Below are 23,448 nucleotides of genomic sequence, written 5' to 3'. Positions count from 1 at the left end.
CCGGCGGCGCCTCCCCCGCTCGCCGCCCTCCGCCGCCGGCCCCGGCACCTCCCCCGGCCCGCCCCCGTGCCGCCCCCGGCCCGCCCCGGCCACGGAGCCGGGAGGGAGCCCGGAGCCCCGGGGGGAGCGGGGATGGGGGCCGGGGGCAGAGCCGAGAGCCCCAGCCCCGTCCTGCGCCCGGGGGGCGAGGGGTGCGCCAAAGGGAGAGACGGAGCCCTGGGTAGCGGTGGGGAGGGACAGGGCTGGAGCCCTGGGCATGGTGGGGAAGGGACAGCTGGAGCCCGGGGGAGGGTGGAGAGGGACAGGGCTGGAGCCCTGGGCAGCGTTGGGAAAGGGACAGGGCTGGAGCCCTGGGCAGTGGTGGGGAAGAAACAGAGCCAGAGCTCTGGGCGTACAGATTACCCCCTGTCTGTACAGCCCCTGCTGTGACCCAGGGTTGACGAGCACAGGGTGCCGCAGCCCCCATTCACCCCCCTGCCCGGGGGAATCTGCGAACCCCCTCGCCAGACCCCTGCACTACCTCCATCACCCCTGCCCAAACTCCTGCAGGCACTTCATGTGCCTCCTCCTGGCCCTGCTCCGCAGTGAACGCTCGTCCCCGCTGGCTTTAAGGTTCTGCTTGCCTCAGTGGTTTTCACGCTAAGCTCAATATTTTTCTTCCTGCTCCCCCTCCCCTGTCCCCGCTGCCTCTTGCTCTGCCCCCAGCTCCCTTCTCCTCCCGGGGCTCATCTCCTCCACAGACACGGCTCGCTGCAGTTTTAATGAAAAGGGATCAAAAGCACGCGATGAAGTCTTCAGGACACCCGCGCCAGGGAGCAGAGGAAGAAGGTCATGGAAAGAAGACAGGACGCTGCTCGGGGAATGCGGTTTCTCTCCAGGACCAACAGTTCCTGAGTGAGAAGAGAAATCGACTCCTTTCTCTAAATAATCTTGCTGCGGTGGTGGGCAGGGGAGATGCTCATCAGCACGCACTCCCAAGCTGCTTCCACATGCGTTTTTGTTTTGGGAGCATGAGCAGCCGAGGCTCCTGCGCAGCTCGTGAGCGCTTTGACCAGCGGTGGCCTCGTTTTCCCAACCGCTCAGCCCTGCCCCAGCGCCTCCCGCAAGGCAGCGCCGAGCGGAGGCTCCTCGGGTCCCCACGGGAGCACAAAGCGAGCCCCCGCTGCGGGAGCTTGGCACCAACAGTAAAACAGAGCCACGCCGCGTACCCACGTGTCCCTGCCCCCTCTCTTTTGTTTCCTTTCCACTGAGCAAAATTTCCACTGCAGCAAGGGCCCGGCGGTGCTGAGTGCCGCAGGATGCTGGTCCCGGACCCTGCAGCTGAAACTGGAAGAGCAACAGGAAACCGCCCGCGTCCAGCATCCGCCCCGGGATCCTGTGCGTGTGCAGGGAGCCCGGCCTCGTCCTGCCTCAATCCCTGCAGAAGGCTGCGGGCCCTTCCCTTCTCCTGCAGAACACCAGCCCGTGGCCTGAAGCCCACTCCCTGGGTGTCCCCACGGCGGGACGGAGGCTGCTGCACCCATCCATGTGCACCAGGTCCCGACAACGTGGGCTGGGGGCGCCCGCCAGGGCACGGGCTGGCGGCAGGACCCCGAATCTCTGCACCTTGGAGAGAGGAGCCGAGAGAGACCGCAGCCGCTCGCACGTCTGCAGCGAGGCCAGGACTTGCACTGCTGCTCTCGCCAAGTGCAGCTCTGACCCAGACCAGGCCTCGTGCCCCTTTCTGAGGGCAGCGACCCCATAACCGTGGCTGGAAGGGCCCTGGAAAAGCCCGGCATTAATCTAAGAGATCCTTGTGCGTGGACAGGACGGGACTTGGCTCTGATCCCGAGCCCTGGAGGATACTGGTCAGTGCTGGAAGCATCTGAGGACAATCAGGGTTCTGGAGCTGTCTCCGCAGCACATTGAAGCAATCAAGCCACTGTACGTGGTCCTCAGAATCTCAATCCCCTATAAAGTTACCTCCAAGAACAGTCAAAACCTTGTCCAAACCAATAACAAATGCGAAAGGCTCAGCCCCCATCGCCGCTAAGCTCGAGCAACGCGTCCCACGTGGCTCGGGCCCTGCGGAGCTCGGGTTCTTTCAACCCCTTCCAGCCCCTCTCGACGCCTCCCCAGCCCCGATCCCTTCCGACGCCTCCTGCCAGGGAGACAAGGCGGCATCCGATTCCAACCCAAAATTAAGGACATGCCAGTGCCAAACCCCGCGCCCCTCGCTCCCATTCGGGGGCAGAAACGCTCCCCGTCCGCTGCAGGCGCGGGGAAAGACAACAAGCACGGGGCTGGAGATTCCTTTCACTGGGATCCAATAAAAACCTTGGCAGTTGCCGGCCTTCCTGCCGGAAACCTGATATCCAAGAAATAAACACGCTTCCCACTTTGAAGGGCTGCAGCGGGCTGCGGGGCCGGGACGTGAGCGGCTCCCGGCCGCCTCCAGCCCTCACCTGCCCAGGACAGCCCCAGCGGGGGCTTGTTGGGGGCTGCACCACGGCCCTGAGCTCCCCTGGGCCAAAGCCGTCCTGGAGATGGAGCTGCGACGAGCTCCAGCAGCCCCGGCTCCTTCTCCCAGCCGAGGGGTGGCCACGGGGTGCGAGCTCCAGCAGCGCCATCCCCGGAGGCAGAGGCAGCAGGGGGACGGGGACGCGGTGCTCAGCCGTCACGGGGGGATGTGCAGGTCCCCAGGCAGGCCTGGCCATCACATCAAGCGCCGCACAAGGCGAGCAGACTGCTTTCATGTGCCTCCAGGCCCTCCCCTGGCCGAGCTGGCCTCGCACCCAGCGCTTCCCTGCACATCTGCTGCGGGAGCTGCTCGGCAGGGAGGGCAGCGCCCAGCCAGATCCTCTGCGGCACAGGAGATGTTATCTGGTAAAAAATGAACCACGGCTGGCTCAGTGCAAGAGGGGAAGCGAACAGTGCCGGGACCCTTCCCTCCGGCCTCTAGCAGGAGGGGGCCACGGCACCAGCGCTTCCCCGCGGCCGGCCTCAGACGCTCAGCTCACCAAGAGCCATGAAAGGAGAAGCGGCTGCACGCTGCCCTGGCCTAGGATAATCTGCAGCTTTATTCCTTTTAGAGGCAGCCAACGCACAGATGTTCCTCAAATCCCCGGGGGTGAGTTCCTCCCCAGCAGATGTGCAGTCCTGCTCGCCTGCCGGCGCTGCCCTGCGGTGCTGGGGACCCTCGGGGGTGTGCGGCCGGCCCCCAGCCCACCCGGCACTGCAGGGGCTGGGCAGGGCCAGGTCCTCTGCCTGCTGCTGAGGCTGCGAAGTCACGAGGAGGGGTCCCTCTGGCCACAGCCGAGCCTTTGCCTTCTGGACGTGTTCCTCCAAGGCAAATATTGACAGCGATGTTGCCCCTAGGAGCCGGGGAGCTGTTCAATAACGGGCAGGGAGCCTTTACCTGCGCCTTGCTGGCTCTGCTCCCCTGACCAGCAGTTGCCAGCAGCTGGGTGACCTCTGTGGGAGCAGCAGGAGATCTGTGCCGTGCACAGCCCCGGTACCATGGCTCCGTGCCCTTGTGGGCAGGCACTGTGTGTCCCAGGAGGGCGAGCATCCCGGCTGGGAGTGCAGGCAGGCGCTGAGGACACTGGAGGAGCAGAAGGCACCTGGGGGTGCTGCACCTACCTCAGGGAGGCTCGGCCACACGAGGAGTGAGGCAAAGCTCTCAGACATGACGTGCTCAGAAAAAAAAAGCCTGCTGGAAGTGGGATGGGCGAGAGAAACAGCTGCAGAGCGAGGCAGCAGAAGCTGCGCCGTGCTCCTCTCCTCCTTAGCACCTTATCAGCGTGCTGCAGCTGCAGCCGGCGCGGCTGTTGGGGCAGCACCCCCAACCCCGTCCCGCAGGCCACCTGCGCAGCCCGGCTGGAGGAGAGGGGACGTCCCGCAGCTGGGAGCCTCGCAGCACCACGCGGCACAGCTCTCCGGAGCCGCACAGGGCTTGTGCAGGAGGCCAGCATCAAAGCCGGGGGAGCTCTCGACGTCTTTAGCAGACGGCACGTAACGGATGGGAAAAGCAGAGGACCACACACTTCTGAGAGCCGGCCTGCTCCTGCAGAACCTCCAGGGCACGGAAGCCGGGACAAACCCTGCCCTGCCACACAGCCACCCGTGCACGCTCACCTTAACTGCTTCATTAAGCATGGCTGGTGTTCAGTTTCAGCTCAGGAAATAAGTACAAAACGCCTGAGAGAGGAAAAGCAGGAGGCTGAGCCATAAACCAGACAGTTCCCACAGATGTTCTGCATAAAACCATCCCACTCTTCTGCGCTCCAGCAGAAAGAACTGTCACGGTGCAGCTCGCTGTTTAGCCGACGCCTTACAAGTAGCACTTCTCTAGCAAACAGACGCTGCAGGGACACTGACTTTTCAGTCAAATTCAGATGGAAGAAGACGTACCCTGAGTTCATTCTGCAAAATAAACAAAACTTTTAACGTTGGGAAGTTTGCAGGCAGATCCGTGGCCAGCGTTGTTTCACTGGTGCTGAAACTCTGGGGGGAAAGACGTGGAAGAGGAAGGGATTAAATTCAACCATCAGATGGGAAGTAGCCAATTGGAAGGCTAATTACTGAGCCGTACCTGCCCCACAGGGAGAGGAGCTGCTGGCCCTGCTCGGTGGACCCGGCGCGGTGCCCCGGTGCTGGGGAGCAGTGCCACCCAGAGGGCTCCTCCAGAAGTAGCTCACCGCATCCCGTCTCGCCCAGCACAGCAATGTTTTTCCCTCCTGATCAGCCTTCCCTTTGCCAGCTCTGTTTCAGCTGTCGCTCAATAATCCACCGCCCTCCCTCCCTCCGGAGACAACCGAGTCTCACCAGACAGTAACTCCAGGTTAGGGCAAGGCTTCAGCAACTCTCAGGGCATTTATTCACAACGCCAGAACATAAAAATAACATCTTTAATAGCTTTATAGTTGGCACAGATGGTATTCAGCCTCACCACTTTTTATTAACGAGCTATGAAACAACGCACGGTGCAGTTCCAAGGGGGGCCGCTCAGGCCGCGTGCGGCTGTTAACCACGTAGCTGCGACAGGTTGGTGCTTTACCCTGTTCACGTACATTCAGCATTTATAGTCAGAAATTAAACCAACAGCTAGCTTTAACCACACACACACACACACAGGGAAGCCTGGGAAGGATGTTTCTGCTGGCAACCAATGTCTCCTCCTCTTGGCAGTACACAAAAGCCCAGAAAATGTAGTTGTAACACACGTTACAAGAGACTTGCTGCAGCTACCGTTGGCCAAACAGCACGTGACGTAACGCAGGAGCTTCTACTCACACCTTGAAGAAAGGGTTACTACACGGAGAGCCCTGTCCCCTCCTCCAGGAGAAGCGAAGGCCAGACCAGCACTTCACACAGTAAGGTGTGGTCTAGAAACTGTCAGTGGTGACAGGATTTATTTCAGGAACCCAGAACACGGTGGAATACTACTTTACTTTCTGAAGTACCCAAAGGACCTCTAGCAAACCTCGCTGCTGCCCTCTGAGATGAGCAGGCTGTTGCTGTCCTCACACAGATGTCGACGGGGTGGTGGAGGCACCAAATGGTTACGGGACTTGCCTTGGGAAGCAACAGCAAGCCAAAGGTAGACCGAGGAGCTGGTAGAAAAGCCCCGCTTTGACCAAACAGAACAAACGGTGTCAAGCACTACCACGCAGGACGAAAATAACTCCCAGCCACGCTTCACGAGGGGAAGGGAAAGGCTGAAAGCATCCCAGAAGGTCTGAGCAGACACGTAACTGATGGGAAGAGTTAGCAGTGTCAGTCTGAAAGAACAAACACGAAGGTCAGACAAGAAGACAGTCCCACACTCGCAATCTGCATCCCAAACACGAGGCCATGAACTCATGCTGGAGACTGCATTCTTTCTCCATCCACATGTGCTTGTTGTTCATCTGCTGTTTAAATGGATGTCATCTCTCCAGCATCACTCAGTGCCACTAAGTGTTACAGCATGTCTCTGTCACGTAGCTCCTCTGTAAGCATTGCTCAACAGCAACCACGTGCAAAACTTTTACTGGGGGAGAGGAAACATTTGTAGGTCTCTCGCAATATTGCAATTTGCTTAACGAAGAATTTAGTCCTCAGCAACTGCAAATCACTGACACTGCTGCGGACACATCTTGCTCATTAGCATCTCCAGCCCGACAAATATTTAGTGTCTTCAACCTAGTTGTCCAAAATGAGCCCGAAGTAGCCAAGATACTACAGTCACTTTCAACCTTAAATTTTCTTCTCATTTGTTTATAAAAATTTCCAGTTTCTATGGGTACGCTATAATCACAATACATTACGAGGCATTTCTGGCCTCTGTTCTGCTATGAGGAATTCCCTCTCACCGTCACCATCAGGCGCTGACGAGGAGGGAGGTAAGAATGCATAGTGAGAGGTCTCTGATCATCTGTCCTCTGTCGAGGCCACTTTCCCACCTAGTGGCCCTGCGCTGCCGAGGCCTCTGTTTTTCCTGTAGTTTCACCTGGGGCCTTGCCACCATCTGCTTTGTTGGAATAATCTCGCTCTCCAAAAATAGTGCTTCCAATCCTGACGTTCGTGGATCCAACCTCTATCTAGGAAAGGAGACAGAAAGGAGGAGTTCAGAGCAGGCTGTAACCAGTCTCAGTGCTCCCCACATCACACAAGGACAGCTCCCCGGGTATTTGCCATCTGCAGCGACAGCCAGGGTCTATTCTGATCCCCAAAAGGTATCCCAGGAGCAGGAGAGCTGTTCTTCGTGGAACAGCACCACCAGGATCTCCATCCAAGCAGAGGACGCCTGGGCTGGACACCTGGGTGCCTGCTGCTGCTGAGGGTAACTTGGCTCCGAGAGGAGCACAGAAGGGCGCGGGACTTACTGCATGCTGGAAGTCGGTGGACATGCCCATGCTCAGCTCCACCTTCTCAATGGGGAGATTCAGCTTCTCACACACTTCCTGCCGCAAAGACAGCAGCATCTAGGAGAAAGGAGGAAAGCAAGGATCACACATTCGGTGACAGCCACACCAGCTCAGTTCCAAGGTTTCACAGATAACCATTTCTGTCTTTCCTTGAAGTGTCCTTCACACAGAAGGCAAAGTTCCCACATTTCCCACTGATTTGTGCTCTGCAGCACTTCAGGAGTGCCAGGAGAGTTCCCATTATGGGCTGCACTACTGACAGTGTAAGCACCTGCAAGCCCACACATCCTTTGAAGGCAACCGATCATCACACCAGCATGACAGACAAGGAACAGAGACCCAGCTCCTCTACCTGGCGCAGCCCTGGACACAGTGTGCAGAAAAGGCTGACAGAAACCTCATCTGAAAACAGGACCAGAGGATTTGGGATAAAAATTGCCACGAGGTGCCCCTGCCAATATCCTGGCTACAGCTTCACAGAAGAGATGAGACCAAAAATAAAAGTGCACCTGGCCTCTGCAGAAAGGAGCCCATCACCTTCACTGACGCTGACACTGCACAGGTCTGTACTGCTCTGAACCAGGTGTGAATTTCCGTCGGTAACCTACTGTCAGACTCGTAACCTGACTGTAACGGGAGGCCAGACAACAGCTGACCTTTCCAGAAAATCTTACCTGGAAGTCAGGATTTGGCCCCTTGCTAAGGTCATGTCCAACGCTGCCAATTGTCATCAGCCCCACGAATTCCAGGCTTGGACACTTGTTGATGACATGCTCCACAGCCGCTGTGGTGTCTCTGGGAGGTAGGCCATGCTTACCTGGCAAAAAGGGGGGCGATTTGTGCCGAGCTCTGCCAGAAAACTCCCCTCCCCATAGCCAGGCAGAAGCTAACTGATGGGGAAGTTTCATCTTAGCATAAAGCAACTCCTTAAGAGCACAAACCAACAAATCCCATTCAAGTTGTTTCTCCTCTCAAGTCAGTGAGACGAACGTGTGTATCATCAGAAAAAGCGTCTGCCACTTACTGTCCTCTCCGCTAGTGTTAACTTGCACCATGACTTTCAGCCTCTGAGGTGACCCCTTCTTCTGCCATGAGCTGTTGACTCTGTCTGCCAGCTTCACAGAATCCACCGTTTCCAACATGAACAGGTTAGGGACAGCTACAGAGAAAACACAGAGACTTTGGGCTGCCTGCGTGACACACCAACAGAGGTATTTGCAGTTGTGCACAGCTAGCAGCAAACTGCAGCAAGAGATAGCAAACAGACTGAATCAGGACTGAAAAATGGGGCAGCATCACATTGTTTCATTTGCTAATTGGCATTTCTTGCTCGCTTGCGATCATTAGTACTAATGGGTGAGAAAGGTGGTTATTATTTGAACATTAAAAGAATATTGCCTGCGGGGTCCCCGCAAAGAGAGAGAAGCAGAGCTTACCGATCAACTTGTTGACATTATTTTTCTGCAGATGGCCAATAAAGTGCCACTTTATCTCTGGACAAGAAGACAAAATCTGGAAGCAGAGAGAAACAGTTAGGTTTGAATGACAATTCCCCCTTCCCCTGTGCAGTACTTAGGTCCCTGTTTGCTCACAAACAAAATACCAGACATCCAGTCTTCTTCCTCTGATTACCAGACACAGGTTTTGTTTACCTTGCCAGGCAAGGTGCTTTTTCAGCAGCAGATCAAACCATCTCCTTAACAAACTCCCTAAGAAAAGCCAGGACTTTGTCTGAACAGCCCCTGGGACACAACTATGCGAGGAGAGAGAACACATAAGCAACTGTCCACTTACTCTGGAGTCTGACGCCTTTTCTAGCAACTCTTGAACCTAGGAAGAAACCGAGACAATCTCTTGTTAAGACCACACCAGACAAGATCACGCCATAGGAGCAACCTCGCTGGAAGCGGGGCTGCTGGGGCGGCGTGCACCCCAGCAATCCCAGTGCTGGGGCCCTAAGGAAGCCCGGCACACTCACGTAGTTCTCCCCGAAGCTGCGCTGCCCGTGGCTGTAGGCGTCCATCACCATCTCGGCGGGCTTCGTCTTGCTGACGGCCACCAGCCGCGGCTGCACGTCCGGGAGGCCCTGGGGGAGCAGAGGGTGAGGGGGGGGTCCCGAAGGGCGAGGGGGGTTCCCGAGCCGCCCACATTGGCCCCCAGCCCCACTGACAGGCCGCCAGGGCCCGGGGACACGGCGGGGGGACACGGGGGTCCCGTCGTTGCCTGTTGGGGTCCCGTTAGGCCCGGGGGGGGGGGTCCCTTGGAGGAGCAGCCCCCGTCTCCATGGCAACCGGGGCCTGCCCCGGCGATGCGGGCCCGTCTCCATGGCGACGGAGGCCTTGCCGCCATGACGGGCGGGCCTACCCCGGCGAGGGGCGCTTCCCCCCCAGACCCGCGGCCCCTCACCTGCGGCCTCCGCGCCGCCGCCTGCTGCACCCGCTCGGTGACGGCGCGCAGCGCCGGGCCCAGCCCTTCCCCGGCGGCCATGCCCGCTCTCCACATCCCCGGCCGCCCCGCCGCCTTCCGCCACACACCACCCCGCGCTCCGCCCCCCGCTCTCAGCCAATCGCAGCGCACCGCCGCGGATTCTGGCCAATGGCAGCGGGCGGGCGGGCGTCCCGGCGGCGGCGCCATGTTGGGAAGGTCAGGGCGTCATGGCGGCTGGCGCAGAGGGCACCCCAAAGGCAGTCGGAGGCACCCGGGGGCGCCCCGAAGGCACCTGCGGGGCCCGGGGACGGCTCGGGGGCGCCGAGGGGAAAGGCAGGGCCGAGGGGCCCGGCTCTGGTTGCCCGTGGTGTGCACCCTTCCCTTCCCTCAGGCCTTACCTGGGTTTTAGCCCAAATTTGTGAGCGCTGCGCCGCCTCCGAGGTCGCTGCCAGGCTGCGATGGGCGGCGAGGAGCTCTCAGCATCTGTCCCCGCACCCCAACATCCTCCTCCCGCAGAGGAGCTCCATCGGGTTTCCACCAGTTGCAGCTTCTCAGGAAGAGAAGGCATCGAGCAGGCGCCTCTGCCAGGCTCGGGGCAAGGCACCGGCAGCAACCCGCGACCTTCACGGGGAGAAATGAAGCCTGGTGGCCAGCAGCCTCGGCTGCTCGCAGGGCAGGTGGTCCCCGCCGCTGCAGAACTGACTGCGAGCGGCATGCCTCGCACAGTCAAAAGCAAAACACCACAAAACCACCCCAAGATCCACCCCCAAAGGAATGGGCCTCCTGCCATCCGCATGGAGAACAGTTCCTCCGGGGTGCAGCTTCCAACTCTAAACAAACAAACAAACCATAAAACCAGCGCAGGCTGCACCACTTGCTCCGCATGCCCTATTTGAGCAAGCAACTGTGAAGGCAGGGATGTGCGGTGGGAGATGCTTGGAGTGCAGCCACAGAACGCGGCAGCCACCCATGGTAGCCACACAGCCAGAACTAAGCCATGGGGAACTGGAGGCCCCACGGCTGTGGGGCTGCAGACAATGCCAGGCTTTATCACAGCAAGTCAGATGGAAAGAATGGGAAACTGCCAGCTGGAACCCATTAGCTAAAATATTTGCCTTAATGTGCAGAACTCACCCTCCCTCCCCATATTCTGAGCAATGACAGTATTTACACAGCTGTTCCCAAATACCCAGAAGGTTCCTGCCCTTTGTCTGGTAAAACATGACAATGATTTTCTGCAAACTTTACCAAATCCTAGACATTTGCCACCGAAGCCTCGTTCCTGTATTTTTCACTACCCAGTTTAGCTAAGTGGGGTCAGAATGCCTGCAGCATTCCTCAGCTGGCTGCTGAACCGATGCACCTCTGCCCGTCTTCTGCCAGAGCTCTGCTTTCCTGCTCCCTGGGGAGGGAGAACTCTCACAGAGCAGCAGCATGCGCACTTGTCTGCCCCTCATGCTGCTGATCCCCTACTGAAGATTTACCTCGGTAAACCTTTTACCCCTGGTAAATCTTCCCCTGCAAATGCATCCAAGCATTGTGTTAAAGGTCGTCCATAAAAACAGACGAATTAAAATTGAAGGCCATTTTATTATCATAGCAAGTATCAAAATAAAAAGGCTTTTACTTCAACACATAAGATCAACAACCATGCTGGTAAAGCATTACCATGCTCCTGCCAGCAACTCCCAGCTATCAGCAATGCCACAAACCTCTATTTGCTTCGTTACACAGTGGTTTTAAAACTCAGATCTTCATTTCAAGATTGCAAGATCATGGAGATTATGACAGAATGACAGTTAAAGAGAGAGATCAAATAAAGATTTACATGTAGTGACTACTCTGGAAAATTAAGAAAATTATACATGTAATGAAAAATCTGAACGAAAAATAACAATCAATTTTGGCTCGTAAATTATTTCAACTTGTTTTTGCGTTTTCCACTCTTATTACAGTTTAACTAAATTACTCGGTTTTCAGTGATGCAGAATCATGAAGGTTCCATAATGGTTTAAAAATGTGGGTTTGAAATTAATAATACTGGCTACTCCTTTTTCTATTCTCCCCCCTCCTCTGAGAAATACTTTAGCAGTAATGTTTTCAATTAAAAAAAAAATGTTTAAGACCTATTTATTCCGAACTATTGTTTTAAAGTCATACAAAAACATATTTTATAATACCACTTTGGTTTATTTGGGTCTTTTCATCAGTGAAAACACTTGCATAAAAAGCAGGTTTTTTTTAGTTACTAATGGAAATTCTTTATGTGAATGTAGAACAATCCAAAGCAAAGATTTAGGTACTCAAAGATTTAGGTACTATCACCTCATTCCTATATTTCTGCTATTCCCTGTTCATAATCTTCCTGCAAAGACCAATTTACAAAAGTGAGTAATATTACAGCCTACCTATTGATGCCATTTTGGACCACTGTTTTCTAGTGGAGTATATCAGTCTGGAGATGGAACTTAGCTCAGCTTTTCCACCAAATACAAAGATGACATATGAGATGGAACTTTGCTCCAGCAGAAATCAATGGTATCTTTTATTTTGCATTTTCAAGTATCAACTGTCATTCTCCTAACAGGGAAAATAAAGCTGACGTGAAAATACGGGAATGAGCAGCAGAAATTCATCCCATTTCTGTCTTAGTGTGACTGCCTTATTAAAAAGAGTAATGCATATTTAGAACACTAAGGAGTGAAACCAAGAGTAGTAAGTAGCTAGCATTTGGGGCAGGAGATCATAAATTCAATAGGTTGGTCCCTGACCAACTTAGTGCTTACACTTTCATCATCTTATAAGGATGTATTGGCTGCAAATTATAACAGCAATTAATAAACAGGCTCTCCTGCCAAGTGGCAGATGGATTTGCGGGAGGATGAAAAAAATTCTCCAACCCTGAACTTTTGTCTTTAACACCCCCTCCGTTTTTGTATGCGTGTAAACTAAAAGCTATTACCTCTTTGCATCTGGTATGTGAAAAAATAACCAGTTTTCTGAACTAAAAGGTACACTACACAGCAAAGAAGCAAAATTCCTCTTTGAACAGTCCAGCAACAGAAGGTTGTCATCTTTGCCCTGTAGTTTTTCTCAGGATGATGCTTTGTGTCCTTTGCTACCAGCAAACCTTCCTCTCAAGATCTGTTCTAAAAAAATGAAAAAAGAACCAACAAAACAAACAAGCAAAACCAGTAAGGCTGTTCTGTTCATTTCGGTTTACCTCAACGTTATCTCTGACACGAAACTACAAACACTGAAATCCACTTGGTCTTGCAGACCAGCAGCTGATGCGCTGTAATGACTGCGGGCCTAGTCATTCAAGCAGATACTCACTAGCAAGGCTTTTTGCAAAGTCAGGGTCCCTGAGACAAAAATTGTTTTTCTCTCTAGTTTTTCTAACTACGATGACTGTGACAAACAGCATGCTCGCAGTCTGGTTTCACCAGGAGCTAAGACCAATTAGCCACTGGCAGGCCACTGCCCCTACCAGCATACCTAAGCCCCATACCTAGCAGATAAACCGCTGGCAAGAACTACAGAATTCTGGCTCCCCTTTGCCCAACCCAGATATGACAAATGGAAAACAAACCAGTGTTATGATGCAGAAAATGAGTAGTTTGGGCCACTACCTTTGTGATGCGTGGTCTAAGGCTTAGATCCCCCTCCAAGGTAATCAGGAAGTCTGCAGCACTTAACTACAGCTATTACAACTCACTGTGCACATGGTCTTAGCTGCCCTACTGAGGTAAAACACATTGGCTGAGACCTCAGTAAAAGGTGGTTTCATGTATTTGCTACACCTTGCACTCAGGATGGGCCTGGAGCGTACACATAAACCGCTAGTCCCAGCACCACAGAGCACAGGCAGTGACCCACCACCTGGCCAATGTCCGGGCCTTCAAGCAGACACGGGTAGTGTACAAAAGTCTAAAGTCTAGCACCTTTTTTTTTTTTTTTAAGGGGGTTTGAAATTAAGTACTGGAAATTTCCAAAAAAAAAAAAAAGGTCATAGCAGCAATCCCCCTCCCGCCAAAGTCTCAGAACTTATTTACTTTCAACTGCTACAAACCACCTCAATGCAAAATCAAGTACCCATCTAAGCAGGCTGCAGAACAAATAGCCTAGCTAGCCTCGCCAGAGTCATTGGGTTTATTAGCCCATCAGCAAGGAGAGGTGCATCTAGCAGACATATCTGGAGCAGAGTGCTTAGAAGTTACCAGAAAAAAAAACACCCCATAAATACCAAAGTCATCGTGTCCAATTGTCATACAAAAGGTTGAGAGGATTAAGTCTTATCTTAAGTCTTTCAGTACAGGAAAGGGGGAAAACAAAAAGGAACTTCCCAGTTCACGTTTCTTTTGATATAAAACAAATATAAACGTTTCATTTCAGTTGATGTTATGAAGCAGTTTTGTGTCCTCACTGGCTCCTGCCCCATCCTCTTCGTGGATTCCTTCTGACAGTCCCTCTGAAAATTTAGTGTGGCTACCTGCATAGTCCATGAACATGTTGGGGATATCTTTGCCAAAATATATCTTGCTGTTTGCTGCAATGGCCTTGTATTTCATCAGCTGCAAGTACTCAGGAGTTAACTTCATCTGCACAAAAAGAAAACAGATCACCAACAGCTCAGATTCATTTGAAAGCAAATTTCTGACGTGAGCATACAAGGCGTCCGCTTTTCCAGAACACTCGTGGGCATGCTCATCCTCTCTGCAGCTGAAGAGACGGAGTACCCAGAAGGCAGCTCTCTCTTTCAGCGTGTCTAAGCAAAGCTCTACATTTTTGTGACTAAATGGCAAAATGAGAAAGTGATGGAAGCAGCTGGGGAAAAGTTCCATCCACACGTACCACAGAGAGGGAGACGCTCTAAAGCTTGTAACTCACTGAAAGCTCTTGCAATAGAAGCTACTAGAAAGAAAAATACAGCTGGCTTTTTTCACAGAGTAGATTGAAGAATCTGTTTCACAAAGCAGCGATCATTCCTTCAGGATAACGACACTGTAGCAGAGAGAATGGAGTAACTGGGACAGAACTTGTGCACAAACATCTCAGACCTCCAGCCATTCTGACTGACCCTTTCAAAACAAAGTTCCTGCTGGGACATCCTGGGAACTTGCTGTAGGCAGTAACAAGCCCGGCAATTGTATCCATATAATTTTTCTGTTTCCAGTGTTTTGTTTTGACTTTATTTATGCAGGAGCAAGACTTTGCCAGGCTAATTAGTTTGGCGTAAAAGAGCATCTCCATTTGTTGTTTACCTGAATGCTTGTTTGCTCTAAGCCTGTCTGTCACTTGAGAGATCTCCCTGCCTTGACTACCTGCCAGCTTGCAGATTGAAATGAATCAACACTTCTGACTACAAAAGGATGAAAGGGCAACACTGAAACCAATATTCTATCTACAGCATCTAGCAGAGATGTCTCCAGACATAACCAGGTATTTCAGATATCCTGACACAAATGTAGCTGTCGAGAGAAGGAGAACTTGCAAATAAGCATCTAATTATTGTTTCAGTTTCAAAGATAACTTTTCTGTCTTTGGCTTAAGCAACAGACACGATGAGCAAACAAAGACAGACTGCTTTTTTGCTGAGTTCTTCCAAATAGCCTAACGTAAGGAGCCCTGCTTCAGGGCACAGAATAAGGAAACAACAATACCTTGTTGGCCTCGGCAACTTTCATAGCAGTATAGCATTCAGCATCAGCTCGTGCCTTCTCTCTTGCAAGAAACGCAGCATCTGGAAGAAAACATGCTCCCGCATTCAGATTTTTATTTCCAGTCACGTTAGCACCATTTGCAGCTGGAAAGTTTTTAAAGCAGCCAGTACCACATCTAAACCACACGGGATACAACAAGGGCAAGAGGGAACAAAATGGGAAACCCAGAAACGGGATCTCCCTTTACATCTAAAATGCTACAGGATGATAATATTAAATACGTAAATTGTATCTGCAACTGAAGGCCTCAAAGCATTTTATAAACATAAGGTTTTTATTACCACCCTGTCACACAGGCTGAGAATATTCTTTCTTCTCTAGCCAGCCACTAACTCTCGTGCTGCACACGAAACAACTGTTCCACTGCAGAAGTGGTATTTACCCACGACATTTGCACAGGACTCCAAGAACAGCACAGCAGACTGCTCTACAGATGAAGTTTGTTGATGCGAACGCAATTCCCCAGATGGGATTCTGTCTGGGATATTGAGGTTAAGATTCTGGCACACAGGGGCAGGCAATATTAACCTTTACAGGCTCTGCCCCTTGGACAGACGTTGGAGAGCTGTTTTGCTGCAATATCAAAAATTGCGTCAAGGGTCTGATCCTGTGGGATACCGAACTTCCCTGACTGCTAGCCAAGGCGTGTAAGGAAAGAAACACTTCCCCTTTCTGTATCACATTCCTGTTTTTTTTTCCTTTTCATCTGTCAGATGACACTGACGTGGTATCAGGCCATCAAGTTAAAGCTGAGTTTAGTATGTCTGATTCAAGGTGATCTCTTTGTTTCTTCTGTAACGGGGAGCCACATATCTGTAATACATGCTAGACCGGATCTGAGAGCGGCACAGCTGGACAAGCCACTTGTTTACCTGTACTAGCAGGGAGCTGCGTGAGCAGCTACACTTAAAAATTGGATGGATTGCCTTGAGACTTCCACTCCTTTGGCTAACAACCAGAGCAGTCTGTCAGGGACACTAGAAAGAATGAGGGAGACCTGAATCCTCTACTGGTGTGGAGTTGAACTGGTATGGAAGCTCCCCCTCCCTCCTTTCTTTAGGATCCTTAGGTCAGTCACTACAGAACATTTACTTACTGGAAGTTATCACTCACCTTCGATCTCTGAAATTCGTTTCTCTGTTTCTTTTTCCATCACTTTCTGTCCGTAGGTTATTTCAGCAACTTGTGCAATTTTTTCTGCCTCTGAAAACGAAAGAGAACATGTCCACACTGTCATCACACAGTCTTCCTACTGCTAGAACCAACTTCACCCATGGAAATCCTTCCCACCCTCTTGTGGTGGCAGTAAATTCTGGGGAGAATTTTCAGCCCTCAGAAGATGTTTGTGGGTAAAGCTGGAACCCATTTGAGTTTCTCTGGAGCAGATCAGATTAGCAACAAAAAGATGCAGCAGAGAAATCACCCAACAGCAAACAGGGTGCATGCCTTCCCCCTCCCAGTTTGGATTCTATTTTCTGCCTATCCCCATCGCACCCCTATAAGCTGCCTTCAGGCAAAGCTATACAGACCAATGAGCGCCTTCTTCCTTTCTGTCTCCGCTTCCTTCTCTACCACCTTCTGCTTCTGTGCTGCAATCAGTAGCTTTGTCTTCTCGCTCTCCCTAGGGAGCCAGAAATAGTCAGTTACAAAACATGAGCCTATCAGGTGGCCTGGCCTACCTCACCTTCAGGATGAGCCATTGGCTTAATCCTCCCTCAAGTCTGTGGTTAGGGCAGACGGCAATGATGAAAGCGAGTGCATCTACCTGCACAGCTTTTTTTTCTGAACTAAAGCACCTCTTCCTCCCCTTTATAACAGGAGGATTTTTCAGTCAAGATGGTGTGAAACATTCCCTGCTGCTCTCTGCAGACTGCCACAATGCCTTCCAGAGGGGCAAGTCACAGAACAACATCTTGGCTATACACATGTGCAAGTTTAATGGGTCACCATTAGCAAGGACGCTATTAAAGCAAAGTGAGAAATTAAAATCCTGTAAGAGTCTTGCCTTCACAGATTGGTATAACTTTCCCACAAGTATGTGGCTTTGAAATCACGCTTCGTTCGGTCAAACGGCTCTGTGCATTTTACTTGCTAAAGCCTTTTCTATCTCACTGCTTTGTGCACTCACTGAGAAGTTTTAAAAGCGTGTGTACATATATGCAAAAGAATCTAAATACTTGTTCCTGCTCCCAGTCGGGGAAGAGAGATTAGAGTCAAGAACAAGTCCTTCTCAGCTGAATTTATGGTAACAGATAAGAGCCGGCTGATTTGAGATCCTACCATGACCCTACTGCACATGACTTACCATGATACCAAAAGGTCAAGCAGAATGGACAAGAGCAATCTTCCTCTGGCCTATGTAGGCTCTGCTGGCAGAGTGCTCAAAGAACATAAGCATTTCTGAATGATCGAGTGCAAGAAAAGGCAGCTGGCTCACGGCATTGGAAAGGGATCAGTATGTCAAGTGCTATTAAAGAAAGTTATTTCAAAGCTTTGCAGGTCCTCAGCCTGTTGAATCAACAGTTTCTCCATCCTAGTCAAACAGCAGGATTAGCGGTGGAATCTATCCACCTGCCACTCACTCCCATGCTCTGGGAAGCGTTTGTAAAATAGGGCCAGTGTCAAGGGGAAGGAGGCCCCTGGGAAATAATTCCTGCACTCAAGTGTTCAAACTGGAGCAACACCCTAACTCAGTGACCTGCCAGCCAGTTACAGTGACACTCATCTGGTGCAGCCTCACCAGCCCCTTTCTGAATGGCAGCAAGGCAGCACGAGGCTGAGCACAGGCCTGGCAGAGGGCACTCTGATCAGTGCACGCTGTGAAAACACATTAATCTGGATGACCGACTCCTTTTGGTAACAAAGGTGCAAGGCTCAGGCACTTACATGAGCTCATAATTCCTCCGGATTGTTTCAGGGATGTTTGGCTTTGTAACTCGAACTGCCTGGAAAGAGAGACAGAAGAAAACACAGGCAAGCAGCCAACAATCAAAAGGCAAATGGCCCTGAGGCTGCAGAGGGTGGGGGAGCTAACGCTTATGACAAGCTCTGCCAGACAAAGCTTTTACATGCTGCAGAAATTGTGACCAGCTCCAAACTACAGAGAGCAAACACGGGACCGACCGATCTCCTGACATGACAGGAGGTTACAACCCGTGTGAACAAGTACCAGGGACACAGCAAGAGAAACCCAACACGGCAAAGCTACAAGGGGACAGGAAGGACACTGCTCTCATTCCTCATGCTAAACAAACTGGATCATAGAATCATTAAGGTTGGAAAAGCCCTCCAGGATCATGTGGTCCAATCGTCCCCCTGCCACCAATGTCACCCACCAAACCATGTCCCCAAGCACCACGTCCAACCTTTCCTTAAACACCCCCAAGGATGGTGACTCCACTACTTCCCTGGGAACTTTAAAGCTATATTTTTTTTTTACTTTAAAGCTTTAAAGGAGCTTTATAGCTGTACTTTAAAGCAATTTTCTAAAAGTTACAGCTTATTTCCTGTTATCCCTTAACCCTCACGGTCTGTACATCTCCGAGCAGAACCCCAATTACCTGTATAATTAATCCGGGGGCCATGGTGGTTAGGTCTTGCTGCAATGCCAGTTTAAGGTTTTCATCAATCTGATCTGATTGGAGGGAAGGAGAAAAAAAAAAAAGTAACTAAAAGCCCCACAAAGGCAGCTTGCTGCCAACAGGTACGGAATTAGCTGCAACAGCTCAGATTTCTTATTCTTGGAAAGTAAGTGGAAATGTAAGTCTGATATGGAAGTGCTGGGCTGAGAAAGACCATCCCTGACCTCAGGGCAGGTTCGCATCTCGGCATGTCAAGCAGCATTGACCAGTGGGAAGGACTTGGGAAAGACTACAGGAACATGGCCAGCATAACATGAAGACCTTCCTAGTTTCCAATGACCTGCAATTTGGACTCTTTTTGAGCCAAAAGTAGCATTTTTATTGTAAAAAATATCTGTTCTAGCCCACTTTCCTACTGATACTTTCCCAACTGGATCCTGAAGTAGATGTGGTCCAGCTAAATCATGACTGATTAGTAACTGTGCCTATGCCAGCAGCAGACAAAGAAAATAGAAAGGGAGAAATGTAAAATGGCTGCGTTAGTTATTTTAATAGGCTGCAAAAATTTCATCAGTAAAGCCTGTTTGGCTCAATGCAGAACATTTAACTCCAGCACAGCTAAGAAATTTCAAAAGGAAACACAAAACAAAACCCTTCTTCAGTGAAAAGCTCTAAGGACAGCAGTGTTTCCAGTTGGGGCCTGCTGAGAAATGCAAAGGGAAAATAAAATGTAATAGCCTTGAAAGTGATCACATCGCACTCCTTGATTATTTGCTTTGGTCCCAGTTTAGCTAGCTGGAACTCACACTCACAATGAAGTTCAGCCAGGAGTTTAGGAAACAGCTGTTATCAGTTTCCTGCACCTGCTTGCAGATGTGGGGGCAGAGAATGACACAAGTCTGCCTGAAATGGGCTGTGCCCCATCTCATAACGCTGGAGCCAGAAAACATTCAGCTCAGACTGAAAGAGTTACATAGGGGTTTATACAAGTTCCTGCTGTGCAAATTGGTTGTCTCGAGTCCATTTCAAGCAGTTGTCGTCAGCAGCTGCTGACATCTGGAGCCTCCATCAACAAAGAACCAGAACATTCACCAGCAGCCCCGTGAAGGAAGAGGGGGGGAACTGCGCCCTAGCCCCACACTTCATGCAGAGGCCCTGTCAGAAAGGGGACAGCCAGGCTCCTTGGAAAGCCCTGCTTAAACAGAGAAGTGGTTTGCAGACACCTTGTACTCTTTCAGGCACTCGGCGCTAAAAAATCCCAGCCACTAATTCTGTCAGCCCTGGGTCCAAACCGTTCAAAGCAACACTTCATCCACGGCCAGCACCACTGCGCTGCCAGATGCTGGAAGGGATTTCTTATCACTCAAAGGCCATAAAGAAAACACCCGGCCCTGGCAGTGACTGGCCCGTTTCTCCTAAGAAACCAACGTGTTTCTCCAGGCTGTCTCTTGTACCGTGCTCCAACTGTGCTGACTGATTTCCCACTGGTCTGGAGACAGGAAGGGAAGGTCAGCCGGCCCTCGCCAAGCAGCCCTGGTTTCTAGCACTCACTCCCAGAGCCCAGGAGCCGCAGCGATGTGCATGACACAAGTAATCAAACCCACAGGGCTCTTGGTAACAGCGAAGAACAGAAGACTGGCTTTTCCATCTGCACTAGCAAATCCTGCAACTGATTAAGCAGTCACATTTGCTAAACACACGTAACACTGCACAATTACGGGTCCCTCTCCTAAAACCTTCTGCTACCACTGGCAGGTTTGGGCTTTGTTGTTGTTACAATACGGTGAAGCACTCAGCACCAGAAGATGATACAGAGCAAAGAGCTGTAACTGGTTAACAATTCCCAACAGAGCAGGCACCAGATCAATAGGGAAAAGGCCCACCAGCTGGGGCAGTGACCTCTGTACCAGCAGAACATGCAAAGAGCTCACAGAGACATCGCTCAAGCGAAAAGCATCGCTGGCAGCGAAAGGCAGAGAGGCAGCTCACCGAACAACTCGATGTAGACCTCCTGCAGCGTGTGGACGCTGCAGAACTGGTTCAGCTCATGGTGAATCTTGTTGAAAATGAGAGCTTTGTCGTAGTCAGCAGTGTAGTTCTTCACTATGTCATATACTGCAAAAGGAGACGTGGAAGAGGCGTTAACAGCTGGGACAAGGGGATGCCACGGGCTGGGTGCTCGCAGGGGAAGGCTTCTGGCTCAGTCACAGCAGCAAGAAACAGCCAGACTGAAACGAGGAAAGCACCGCAAGGGAAGGCTGCACCACAAACAACCACTTCATTCAGGGGAGTTTTAATTATTGCTGGTATTTCATCCCATCCCAATCAACATTCTGCCACGTGCCTTGTAAGCAGAGTGACTCCTTCGTAACAGCAGCCCTCTCTGCATTGTCTGCGAGTCTCTGTCCCGCAGACACACACACACACACAAAGCCTGCACTGGTCACTCTCCTTGTGTGTTGTGTCAGACTCCAGCCTTCTGCTCACAGACACCCCGTCTCCCCTGCCCCTTGCACACCTCATTACTCAAATCAGAAGTTCTTCACCGAAGCATAAAGCCCAGCAGGGCCATAATAACACAAATAATAAAAGTGATGGATGGTATTTGGGTATTAGCGAAGCAACCAGTGGCACAGAACAAGTATGTGCAAGAAATAATAAACAGAGAGATGGTTTAAAGTTCAAACCCAGGAACTACGGGGCTCCACAAGGCACGCAGGAGAATACCTGGGGCACTCCCCAGCCCCAAATCAAAGCACGAGCAGGCACAACCTCTTCACCTCATCTCGCACTAGTGAGATACCAACCGCCACTCTGGATGGCAGGATTCTCAGGGTCACCGGGGAAGAACTCACCTGCGCTTTGGATCAGGAAATTCACCACCTCAATTCGGTCAAAATAAATCATCACTCCTCCGCTGCAGAAGGAAGAAAGGGAAAAATGAAAGGGGGAAGTTTGCTGGAGGCCAGGAGCTCTGCATGGCCTCTGAGCGGGGGACACTCCCCTCTAGCGGGTGAGCGCAGCATTCACACCTCCCCGCAAGCACCCCGCACCTTGCACAGGCTCCTGGTGTCTCCAGGAACTGGATGATGAAATGTAGAGCCAGGCTTAGAAAATCACGTTGTTAGCGTTTACTATATGTGAATACAACCCCCTGGTCCCTTCCCTATTTCTGTCTGTCCTATGATACCAAGCAATCCACTTCCTCCCTGCGCTTCAGTTCAGGCAAGCACAGTGGGAGTACCTTATTTACAAAAAGAACACAACTTTCCTAATATCAAATTCTTGCACTTAAGTAGCTACAAAAAAAGACGAGTGTGGAAGGTGCGGCCTGTTTGTAGCAGGATGTAACTGCACTGAGAATTAGAGTACCAACTGCTGCATCACCTGCATTAATGCCAAGCGTGGAAGCGCAGGGAATCGGGTACGGCTGGAGGCAGGACACACAGCCCCTGCAGAGCAGGCCGTGCATTTTAAAGCAAGGCCGTGCATTTTAAAGCAAGGCCGTGCATTTTAAAGCACGCTGGGGCGAGGAGGAGTGGGAGAAGGGAAAGGCCCAAAAGGAGCCCAGCAAAAACAGGGAAGCGCAGGGGATAGAAGCTGAGCGACTCACCTGGTCCCGCAGGGCACATTTTTCACCTCATCCGTCTGCAGCGTGGTCTGGATGGAGAAATACTTCAGGAAAGCCCCTCTGGAGCCAGGCCTCCCACGGCAAACGGGGTTGGCCCCGGCCCCCCGACCCCCTCCCCGAGCCCCCTATACGGCCCCAGCCGCACCTGCACCGACTTGTAGGACGTGATGAAGGGCAGCATGAGGTGGAAGCCGGGCCCGCTGGTGGAGGTGAGCAGCGCCCCGCCGCTGAGGAGAGAAGCGACAAGAGAGAAACGCGGCCGTCAGCGGCGGCTCCGCACCGGGCCCGGCCGGGCCGGGGTGGGCCCGGGGAGCCCGTGGGAGGCCGCTGCGGCCGCCTCACCGGTAGTAGACGCCGATGTGCCCCTCCTCGATCTTGTGGATGGCGGAGAGGAAGGCGGCGGCCAGGCAGCCGAGGCACAGCGCGGCGGCGGCGCCCAGCTGGGCCATGCCCGGCCTCGGCGGGACGCGGCTCCCGCTGCCCGCCCGCCGCGCGTCATCACCCGGCGACCGCCGCCGCCGCCGGGAGCCGCCGGGGGGCGCCGGAGGGGCGGGAGCCTCGGGGCCGCGGGTTCGAGTCCCGCCAGCGCCGGGCTGGCCTTGGTCTATCTGCGCAGCCCCCTGCCTGCCATGGGGAGGGGGCGATGTGGGGGCACAGCGCGTCCCGCACGGCCCTGCCTGGGCCTTGAGACCGGGGATACCCCACGAAGGAGGTTCTCCCATGAACCGAGCTCTTGCTCATGTGCACGAAGCACCACGCTGACCCCCTGAGCGCTGCCAAGCCCCCGCCTGGGCCTTGTGTCCAGGGAGACCCCCTCACAAGAGGTTCTCCCACGAACTGACCTCCACGAAGCCCCATGCTGTCCCCCCCGGTTCCCAGACAGCGCCAAGGCCACCCGGCAGGGCCCGTGCCCCCCGCCGTGCCCCCCGCGGCCTCCCCGCTGGGGCTCGGCTCTCCCACGGCAATCTGTTCCCCATCTGGACCAGGCCAGGCCGAGGGGCAGTCATGGGGAAAGTGACAGAGCACGCGAAAATATATTAAATCTTCCGCATCTATAATTGTTGAAGGGGACTTAAAAAACAGAGGAGAGACGTATAAAATGTCAATAAAGTAAAATAATTTGATCTTTACAGTTGATAGATCTCCTAGGGTTATATATAACAAACCTGTCAGAAGGATTCAGCGCCGTTTAGAAG

General features: G+C 52.3%; 2 protein-coding genes across 3 annotated transcripts; both read right to left on the bottom strand.

The window, feature by feature from the left end:
- Positions 1–4,835: 4,835 nt before the first annotated feature.
- On the bottom strand, positions 4,836–9,465 carry PLPBP (pyridoxal phosphate binding protein). 2 transcript variants are annotated; one of them, XM_035345038.1, is made up of 8 exons: positions 9,297–9,465; positions 8,869–8,976; positions 8,685–8,720; positions 8,327–8,402; positions 7,911–8,049; positions 7,565–7,703; positions 6,849–6,947; positions 4,836–6,563 (listed from the first exon to the last, which is right to left on the bottom strand). In XM_035345038.1, the coding sequence occupies exons 1-8, from the start codon at positions 9,390–9,392 to the stop codon at positions 6,426–6,428; spliced, it is 831 nt and encodes a 276-aa protein (XP_035200929.1). In that variant the 5' UTR covers positions 9,393–9,465; the 3' UTR covers positions 4,836–6,425. The 2 variants fall into 2 exon arrangements, with proteins under 2 accessions (XP_035200929.1, XP_035200928.1); XM_035345037.1 differs by having other exon boundaries at positions 7,565–7,707; positions 7,915–8,049.
- A 1,422-nt stretch (positions 9,466–10,887) lies between these two features.
- On the bottom strand, positions 10,888–22,758 carry ERLIN2 (ER lipid raft associated 2). The gene is made up of 11 exons (XM_035345036.1): positions 22,595–22,758; positions 22,398–22,479; positions 22,235–22,281; positions 21,477–21,538; positions 20,611–20,736; positions 18,601–18,674; positions 17,927–17,985; positions 16,570–16,661; positions 16,154–16,243; positions 14,981–15,060; positions 10,888–13,918 (listed from the first exon to the last, which is right to left on the bottom strand). Exons 1-11 carry the CDS (start codon positions 22,699–22,701, stop codon positions 13,709–13,711), a joined length of 1,029 nt encoding a protein of 342 aa, XP_035200927.1. The 5' UTR covers positions 22,702–22,758; the 3' UTR covers positions 10,888–13,708.
- Between the last annotated feature and the right edge of the window lie 690 nt (positions 22,759–23,448).

The sequence above is a fragment of the Oxyura jamaicensis genome, chromosome 22 (genome assembly GCF_011077185.1).
Source record: "Oxyura jamaicensis isolate SHBP4307 breed ruddy duck chromosome 22, BPBGC_Ojam_1.0, whole genome shotgun sequence".
NCBI classification, from domain to species: Eukaryota; Metazoa; Chordata; class Aves; order Anseriformes; family Anatidae; genus Oxyura; species Oxyura jamaicensis.
The sequence above is the reverse complement of the archived record's forward strand: the minus strand, read 5'-3'. Positions and strand labels throughout refer to the sequence as shown.